The 10,339-nt window shown below is 40.1% G+C and overlaps 1 protein-coding gene and 1 non-coding gene across 3 annotated transcripts in view; both read right to left on the bottom strand.

The window, feature by feature from the left end:
• Nucleotides 1-16: 16 nt before the first annotated feature.
• TRNAR-CCU (transfer RNA arginine (anticodon CCU)) lies at nt 17-89 on the bottom strand. The gene has a single exon. It is a non-coding gene; the product is annotated as a tRNA-Arg (tRNA).
• Nucleotides 90-466: 377 nt separating this feature from the next.
• Nucleotides 467-10,339, bottom strand: part of UBN2 (ubinuclein 2) — a 52,780-nt gene continuing 42,907 nt past the window's right edge. For both annotated transcript variants that reach the window (XM_012569094.5, XM_072923338.1), the window contains exon 17: nt 467-9,648. In XM_012569094.5, coding sequence (XP_012424548.4) covers nt 9,599-9,648 — 50 coding nt within the window. In that variant the 3' untranslated portion in view covers nt 467-9,598. The remainder of the gene's footprint in view (nt 9,649-10,339) is intronic.

Genomic DNA, 10,339 nt, shown 5'->3' with positions numbered 1-10,339 from the left:
GAGGAAAAAAAATGCCCACCCCAGATGGGACTCGAACCCACAATCCCTGGCTTAGGAGGCCAATGCCTTATCCATTAGGCCACTGGGGCTGCCGCGAGAAGGCGCGGTCTATGTGCTTACTTATCTTCTGTCCCCGCCCCCTTTCTTTTACGGCACGTTTCGGAGGTCGGTGATTGGGCTGCCGCGCAGTCCCCTGGGAGCCGGGGCCAGGCGGGGCCGCGATCCCTCAATGGCGTTGCGAGGCTGCGCATCGGAAAAACGCGCTGTTCACAGAGGGAAGCGCTCCCTTCCATACCGGCTCTTTGCCGGTTTCTAAACTCTGGTCGTCACACACAATGTTACCCTTGCTCGGCAGGTTCCCCTGACTGAAGGAGGCCCCCACCCCAAAATCAGAAAAACCCGACAAAAAGCCCCAAGAGGGCCAACCCTTCATTTTTATTTTTGTGAGAAATCACAGACACAAGGCTAATATGTACATTCCTCTTTATTTAATACAGCACAGACACGTGACACATAAAAAACAGAAAAGTACACTCATGAAAAAGCCTGTCGCAGTCAGGGACAGGGAACAGCTACGCCAAATTGAGTAAGGCTCCTACTGCAGAACAGGGGTCTGCCGGCAAGGGTGGATCCCAGAGCAAAGTCTGCTGCCAAAAAAAGCTTGCGCTCCTTTCAGGAAAGCAGAAAAGGGCAAGTCCCTTCTGAACAGGTGAAGGCAGCGTTACCCACAAGGTTTGCAGGATACGAACCCCATGACTGTGTTTGGATCCGAGCACTGATAAAGTGAAATGCTCTCCAGTTACTCTCACAGAGGGCCAATAATCCTGACCTCTGAAAGCATTGGACTGCTCAGGGATAGGAAACCTGAGTACCTGGAAGGAGTGAAAACGTCAAGTAGTAACATAGAAGAGAGTTAAAATTAGCCTCCCTGACAGGGCTCTGCTAGCCACAACTGGGAATGTGCAGGGAACTAACCAGCTTCCCAACTAACAAAAGACTAACAGCCATTAAACTGTCCCATATAGCCATTGGAACTGACGCAGGCTTTTGAGGCAGCAGCTTCTTCCTGTTCCTGCTTCAGTTCAGGATGGAGATAAAGCAGGCACCAGTTCCTCTGGCAAAGAGCCTTACACACTTTTAAAAAATTAAAATACAAAAAAAGGGAGACAGGTGTATTTACAAAATCCATGGCTGGTACAGTACATCATTTTTAAGACACACTAAATGCTACAATCTTTCAGGTCCTGAGATTATTACAAAGAAAAAAAAAAAACAAACCAAACCAAGAACAAACCCCAACAACTCAAAAGTTGTGTTCAGGTCCAGTTTTATAAGGAGAGAGGAAAGAAACCACACATTTAAAACACAGTATACCTTGAAGTTATTGGAACACACCTCCCTAAAAAATCCAAATGAAAGTGGCGCTTACCACCCAAATGTAGCTGCATTTTGTTGCTCAGGCTTGTTGTCACATGAGGGGAGCATTTCATGGGGCAGTTTCCCTGGAGAGCTCATCAGGTAAGCACAAAGCTGTTGGGATCCTCTCTCCATCGCTAAGCCCTATGACCCGGAATGTGCGAGTGTTCAAAGGAGGAAGGTGACTTTGTACAAATTCATGCTGGACTGAGGACAGCATCACAGGAATCACCAACTCAAACAGGTTTGCCATCTCATAGTAACTCTGCACTTCTTTGTTTGAAGCCAAAGAATGCAAAGAATTCTAGCTGTGATTTAAGACGTGTTAATAACAAAAAAAAAAAAAATTCCTCCAGCTTTTTGTTCTGAGCTCCTCAGTGAAAGGCAGTAAAATAGTTTCTCAGCCCTTCATTGTCTGGGGGATCACAGCAAGTCAGATAGAGTTAAACTGGTTATATCCAAACTTGCTAACATATATTATATATATATTAAAAGCTACACCAAACAAAGGATATGGAGGCCAAACTGCTGTTGAGGGGATATTCCCCACTGCCATTAGCTGCGCAGGGCACTCGTCACTGACCCTCTTTTAACAGGCAAGCCTAAAGGGACTTGCACCCTCACCTGATTTTTTGCCCCCAGTGAAGTATTCTGAACATAGAGATTTTATATCACCAGAAGATATCAGCACAGATGCCTTTTTATTATAAGCACCTGACCTTAAGCTAGAGAATGGCAACTTTTTAAGGATTACTCATTAAATGCTGCTAACTCTCAGTAAAAGACTACAAGAGACAAATCACATTAACAAGGATACTAGTTTAACTGCTAAAATATAGCGCTCCTCAGTAGACTTTTTGGGGGTAAAAAGTAGTAATTTTGTTGGTTTTTTTTTTTTTAAACAGTAGTCCAAAAATAAAATTTTTCCATCTATTTCCAGTACAGATCTTGATAACTATGCAAGAACATGGTACTAATTGCTACATGATGGAATCACCAGCAATAAAACACATACTACAATTCTCACCTCTGAGCTAAATTGTTATTTGTAGTCACATACAACAAGACTAAAAGACCAGTGAGAAATACCTGGGGACTGGGATTTAGTTTTTATTTAGCTGGTAACTCCCCTTGTTTAGAAGCAACTTCATATCAGTTAGAAATTAATTTAATTCACTTCACATGCTGGAAAGAAACCTGGGATGTCTCAAGAGTTTCTTCCCAAATCCAACCTGTACATTAAAAAACATTTTTCCAGCTTCTTAATCCAATTGTGAGAGCTGAATATTCTATAAAACTCTCAGACTAAAACCTGTCACAAGAAGTGATTTTAGCTTCCCTCTCAAGCAACTTTTTGACACTTGACATTACATGTTGCACCAGTGAAAGGGTTTCTTTTTTAAAATAAGTTTTTTTTTTTTTTTCATGTTAGCAAAAAGTTCTGCATTACAGACATTCAAAAATACTCAATTTTCTTTGGGTAAAATTTCAATATTAGCTGGGGTAGCTGGGGAAAGGAATGCATGTAACACTGAAACACGTAAATACTTATCTGCATAGTTGATATTAGTGACTAACAAACTAAGGCCTTAGCTGGAAAAAGCTGAGAACACAAAAAGTTTCTTCCCCCACTCTGGTGAAATCTGCTCAGTCTCAATGAAGCTCTGTCTACCTCAGCAACTGCTCAGTTTGGTCTATGATAGTGGCATCTTCTGACTGGTTTTGGTTGATTCTCCCACTCTTTTGCTCTTGGTACTAGACAATAGCAAATATGACTATTGATAAAATGCATCTGCACACATTGCTAGGAAGAAACAAAAACCCTTTTAGTATTGCACATGATAGGAGCCAAATACAGTGTATATTGCTTGGTTGGGATTACTTCACCATAAAGAAAAACTTAGTAGTGAATGGTTGTTGTTTAAGTAGGAGGTGACAGCAATGGCAGAGACTGATACACGCTTCTAAATACAAAACATGGTGATGGCTGGGGTAGAACTACAGCTGTCAAAAATGGCTACAAAAGACAGGCCTATATCTGTGACTACTGACAACATTAGCAGTTTTACTTATGAGTGTGCAAAATCAGTTGCAGGGAATCTTTGTACTTCCCCAGTTTTGGGCCAATTCCAGGTCATGTTGATCTCTCAGCATAACTCTCAGCGGCACCAGGGCTTTCTAGAGCCCCAAAAGGCTATTACAGCAGCAAGGGATCACTGCATGATAGAAAAAGGATGATGAACCCTCACCAGAAGTTTTCACAAACAAAGTATTTCCCTACACAACAGTTATTTTTCCAGTAGCCCAGTAAGCATACTTCTGGCTGATTATTTTGGCAGTGATTTCTTAAGCAGTAGACAGACACAGATTTTTTACCACAGCTGCATTTGTTAAAGACTGCAACAGTCAGCCATCATCACCAGCTGTAGATTCCTCATCCCACATATCAGCCCAAGATCAAGAGCATGTGTGTTCAAAAGGAATTAAACAACGTAATTGGTGAATGTGGTAAACTTCACTGAAGTAACTTCACTGATGCACCTAAGACAGATGAAGGAGCACCCTCAACTACCACTCCAGCTGGCTGAGCTACCAGCAATAATCCTATCTTTGACTGGCACCATTAGATTGGTAGGAAAAATCCGCTTATGGCATAGTTTGCGTAACAGGTTAACTCAAACATGTGAAGACGAGCCAAGAACTGAGGCCATTCTCTGCCAGGAATGTATTTGGTACCATATTTTCTGGTTTCCACACTGGTTCTCCACCCATGAAGGACTCCTCATTCCATTCCAACTCTGCAACATAAATGTTTCCTTTTCATATTGCAACTCAAAATTAGATCTTCCCTAGGGGAAGCACATCACTAGAACTACAACAGTCTAGTGATTCATATGCATGTTACCTTAAGTTTGGCACTTGGTCCACAAGTGAATTGCTAATTTCAGGTATTCATGCTTATAATAATCATAAGTTAGATAGATCCTCAAGCACAAAGCTGTTAAAATCAGTAGATCATCTATTGCAGATAGCCAATTTTGTCTGAGAAGAAGGAAACAAGCACAGATACTATTATGAGGGTTTATCTGCAGCTAAGAACACATGAACTTACTGTTCATTATAGTAAGAGAAGAAACCACTAATGAAATCTCAACAAACTGAGAAGTAGTACAACTTGAAAAGTACGCCATGACGTCATGGTGAATGACTTAGGCAGCATGTGAACCACAGCAAGCTTTAAACTCCATTAGCGCCTGCACTCTTGCAGGTTTTGCCTTATTCTTTCTTACATAGGATGCATGGTGGAAAGTGACAACTTTGGTAAATGTGAGAATCCTTGCAGTAACTGGTATAAAGTAGATGTGACCAGCTGCACACAAGATTCTTGCAGTTAATCTCAATTAAAATATGTTGCTAGCTGCTATTTTAACTTTATTTACCTCCCAGCTCCTTGGGGCTGTCAGCCACACATCTCTGCCTCAGACTCAGTGATTGTGTGAAGCAGTCCAGTAATTAAGGTTGCCAAACAGGGCCCATAATATTTTACTTGTGATCTAATTAAGAAACCAATTCAGAAACTTCAGAGAAAAATGCAACAAGTTTCATTCCTGTTAGCCACTTCCTTTCTCTCATGCACTTTTACACACACTCATGCACACACTCTTTTATTGTACTGTCGTCTTTGCACAAATGTTCAACCTTGAAGTAGTATTTAACAGAGCCAGGAGAATGGAGAAGGATGAACAGGTTTCAGGAATATTGCTTGTGTGTGTGTGCACGTGTGTGTGTGAGAGAGAGAATGCACAAGGACACAGAACCAATGCCACAGTACAGCAGCTGTGAAGTTACATACAATACACACGTGATTTTGTTTTTTTTTCCTTTACAAAAGGGAGAAAAACCCCAGTTTAACAGCATAATGCCATCTTGGCAAGTTTAAGATTTTCCTCCAAAATGCTTTCCAGCACTTCAGGATCGCTGAGAAAAGTTTAAAGAGGGTAGGGAAATAAAATTTAAAAAAAAAAAAAAAAAAAAAAGGCACTTAAACAAAGGACAAAGGCCTGAATCAAGTAAGTCATGAAGGGTAACAGCCATTTCACCAGAGCTTGGACAAATCTAAGTCTAGCAACCTTCTTAAGAATTTCTATAAAATTAAAATTGCATATAAGTGTTAATGAATTAGTTGTTTGCCTAATGCTTTAACCTTCTGGTTCATTTTATGGAAAAAAAAACCAAAAACAAAACAACTAACAAGCCCAAACAAAAAACCCAAGTGTCCCTTTAATGATTTTCCCCCAGTTCAGCAAAAGATGAAAGTTAGGTATGGGAAAAAGCCTTCCTCAGTTTGGTTTGGCTGTAGATTTTCCCTGCAATGCCATCTTCAAAAAAAATCCAGAACAAAAGCAGAAGAGGGACCACTGTGCTTTCACCAATTCACTCAAAAACAAACAAACAAAAAAATTGAAACAAAAAACCCATCAACCCAAACACTTCTAATCCAACTGTGGGCAAAAGCTAATCAAAATAAAACAAAAAAAACCCTGTAAACTAGATTAAAATTTGCTAATAAATACAGCCAAAAGTTCATTTTACAAATGTAGCAGCAAATGTGATAAAGTTAGTTGGAGTCCAAGGTGACTCCCAGAGGGTTACTGGTTCGCACAATTGATGGCAGCTTGGGAGAGTTGCAGATTTCTCTGTTTTCATGTCCTCAAGGGTCTTGCACCAAGTGGAGAAGGAGTGTGGAGGAAGGGTCAAGTGATGGGACTGCAGGAAGGAACAGGCTTTTAGCACCTGTCCCACCCCTAAATCCATGCATAAGACAACTTTTATCAGATTCAAACACAAAGCAGAACCCAAGTAATTTAAAAGTTTCTTCTGATTAGCAGAAAACAGATGTGAAACCCACAGCATCCGCACTTGTGACTCAGTTGATCAGTATTTAGACATGTTTCTCAAATCAACAGAGAAAGCTGGACAGAGTGACTTAGGCCATTTGTGTCTTGGAATGGGCGAACACTGCAGTTATAGTCCAAGGTATCAGGAAACTCTGCAGCCTGTTTTTCATCTTGCCTGCCCTCTTTCTTTGCAAGAGTCTCAAATAATTTCAAATAGCTACCATGGTTTTTGGGACTTTGGGTCATGTAGCAGGGAATACTACCCAGACAGTTTCAACATCTAAAACCTATGTTTGAAGTTATTGCTTGCATTTGTTTGGGGCTTTCAGAGAGCTTGACACGCTAGCTCGTATACAGTCCCCAAACCAAGTTCAGCCCTGCTGCCTGAAAAGACAGCTCTACTTGGCTTTCTTATTGCTTGTGAATACTGAGGGTTTATTTAGTATGTACAACTACAGTTTATTTATTAACAAAGGCCCTTAAAAAGTAGTAAAAACTTGGGGGGGGGAAATGTCTTCAGAAGAGCTGCTGTGCAGAAAATAGTAAAACATTACCCTAATTTTGCATTCAAATGTTGCAGTAATCTTTCCCATTCTGTCTATGTTTCCTGCAAAGGTCTCTGGGAACCACCCTATTACATCCTTTGATTTGACCTTGCTAGGTTTAACCAAGGACAATAGAAAACAGCAAGTAAAGGGTCCCCATCCCCAATGCCGTTCATTGAAAAGATGCTCAGGAGCATAATGACTAACAGGAGTATAATGACTGAAAAGAGTTACCTGCTGGGGGGGTTGTTTGAACTGATGTCACAAACAATGTATGGTCATCTTTATTTTCATCATCCTAGTATCTATTTCCACAGTAAGTATTAGGTTACTTGTTTCCCAAGACTGAGAAGCTCAACAGGACACAGAGGTAGGACTACTCCTACCCTTAACATTTAGAGAGGATATTCTTCACCTGAAGATGAAGCATACTTCTAGGAAGAAATGAATGTTGAAAGGGAATTTGTGCTGTAGTCATAAAGGGCTCCAAGTCTCCCAGTCTAAAATTTCAGTAAGTATGAAGACAAAAGATGACAATTTGAATGGGATGCCTTGATGAGGAAAACACAGAAGAGGTAGAACTCTCTTAGGACAGGGTCCTTTAAATATATTGCTGCCCAATGGCTCACTGCCACAACTCCCCTAGCTACATGCATTGTTCAGGTTTGACACAGTTCAGAGAATTAACATCCTATCAGAACTGTTTGGCCTCAAAAAGCAAAAGTTGGCTTCCTTCAACCCTTCCTGGAGAAAAGAAAAAAATATCAGATGAAGCTTGCACTCTAAATAGTTGATGGTATTTTGAAAGAATTTGTGCAGTATTAATGCCAGGGTCTACACAGCGTTTGTTTCAACTCTAAACCTCAATGGAGATGCAAGCTTATCTGATCAACACATCACATACAAAACATTAGCACCAGCTAAAAAGCATTTAACTGGCAGATGCTGTGGAGTGAAACTAATGAACTAATGCATCTTAATTCAATCTGTCTTTCACAGAAGTGTTGTGCAAAAACATTTATTGCTGAGCTCAACCCAACATTTTTATACTAAATACACAATATATATTATTTTAAATTTATGTATATATATTTATATAAAATTAAAATGAGCTCTAAATAGAAAAGAAATTGTTGTCTGATCTAAGAAAAATAAATCACATGTAAAAGAAACCTGCAAGCTCTAAGTAATCTAGCAAAATACACTGAAGAGCCATTATTCAGGGGTCAAAGTCTCTCTAAAGGTGTGAGATAACCAGTAGTGTCTGGTTCAGCCTCATGTCAAACTACCAGAAAAACTATCTGCTAAGAATTTCAGCATCTCTGGTCAAAGGAATGTTTCAGGTTTAAAGAAGAAGGGCATTATACTGATTTATTTGCTCCTTTTCCCTATGACTTATTTTAGTTTCTGCCATTCTCACCTTTCATCTGACAGCTCAAGGGACACAACAGCAAACTTCTGTGCTAGTGTCAAAAGTGCAACACGTGCTGGATGCTTCCTAATCTTACATGTGAACCAGTTGATGTATTATTATCAAAGAAAAAAAAAAACAACAAAGCAAGCTCTGAAGTCCTGTGCTGCTATGTAAGAAAGAGTTCAGGTCAAACTCCCCAGGCCAGCAGGGGCTGGAAATGCTGGAGACAACCCATTCAGCCCCCAGAAGAGAAGGCACCTCTGGTCGCTTTTGAACGACTCCTCTTTGGCTAATGCCTGAAGCAGTATTAATCTGACTCTGGAATAGGTCACAATCGGCTTACTTTAACTAGCAAATCAATATAATGCATGGCTTCTGGGAGGAGTTAGATAAAAGATGAAGCCTTAGAATGAGAAAAGAACTGGTTGTGGTTTATGAAAGACATGAAGAGAGTATCTTTCCAGTAGCAAATAAGCACAAGGTAAAGAATGTTTAACAAATGGAAATACTGAAACATTAGCGCGATTTAAAAAAAAAAGTGGGAAAATGCTAGTCTGACCAATAAAATGTGGGTTTCTTTTCATGTTAATGAATTTCTATCCCCTTCCTCCCTTAAATAAGAACTTTTGTACTTTAAAAAACCCTGAAAATAAATCAAATCATCTGTGTCTTACATATTGATGTACCAGGAGATCTGTTTTTGAAGACAACTCTCTATTGAGACTGCATACATCTGTAGGCTCCCTAAAGTGAAACAGCCTTCAAAAGCTGGATAAATGCCCATTATCAGAAACTGCTTTTGTCTAAAGGTTTAATTGTAATGCAAAGTATCCCAGCACCATCTCTATTCTACATAACCTTTGGTCCACAACCATATAGTACACTCAGGACGTACACATACTGGGCACTTTGGGCACTAAGGAAGTGGATGATTCCACTTTATGCAATGAATGGAGAAACCTATTCTAGCACCTTTCACCATTTCCACTTTCCATTGTACTTCATCCAGAAATAAAATGTTGGTGCTGCTGTGGGTTTGACGATCAATTTCTTTTAAGAGCCAATCAGAGCAGATAAAAAAGGTTGTTTCTTTAGGCAATACCAAACTATGACCAGTCTGCATGACCAGGAGGACCAGTCCTCCTTTTCCTTCTCTCTTTGATCAAGTATTGTTTTATTTTTCTTCTTCCTCTCACCACAGTGCTTAGGATCAGAATATGTAAACATTGACAGAAACAGCAGCCCTGTGACAATAAGCACTTTCCCAACTGGGCAGATTCTGTCAGCCAACCAGAACTGCTTCAGCTCCCTTGCTTGTCCAGAAGTCACTGGTTTTTCCGCTGTAACTTAGTGTCCCCTTTACTTTGGCCTCCATCTGTAGTTGAGAGACAGAAACAAAAGGGAAGAATAAAAGCATGAGTGAACTTTTGTTTTTGTAACTGACAGGAGGAGAGACAGGAATTTGGCAGGTTCAGCTTTAGCATTACCGAAAAGTACATTGTCTTTACCAAGCGGAAGACTTTGCATCTTTTTCTGTAGTTCTTTTATTAGAAATAGCATTGTTGAAACTTGATATATCAAGCTTCATACCAAAACACTGCCCAGTTTTTTGGTACTGAGAACTCTCAAATAATGAATGAAGAATGCCCACCAAGCTGCTGCCACCCTTCCCATTCCTTCTCCTGGCCCCCAGAAAACACATACAGGTGACAAAGAAAGGTGTACACTCTAAACTGCACTTTCTAAAGCTTTCTGAAAATTTTCCTGCTCTAAGCCTCACCAAACAGAAAAAGAAAGTGCTCTGCTTCAAGTTTCTCTTCTTAATTAAAATATCTCCTATCAAGCATCAAACTCCTAAGGAATGCAGACATTCCATTAAGAAACCATCCCAGCATTCACACGTGAATATAGTCTTATAAGAAACATGAAGAAAGCTTTTAGCTAGAAGGTCAGTTTCTCCTTCAAAGGGGAAAGGAAAATTCTTAGTGGAAAAAAACTTTATGCAGCCTATCAACAACCATGTTAGTGTCCAGTAAGTACTATTCCTTTTTCCCCACTAGTTGAAT

Source organism: Taeniopygia guttata, chromosome 1A (genome assembly GCF_048771995.1).
Source record: "Taeniopygia guttata chromosome 1A, bTaeGut7.mat, whole genome shotgun sequence".
NCBI lineage: Eukaryota > Metazoa > Chordata > Aves > Passeriformes > Estrildidae > Taeniopygia > Taeniopygia guttata.
Note: the sequence above shows the minus strand (reverse complement) of the source record. Positions and strands in the feature narration are given on the sequence as shown.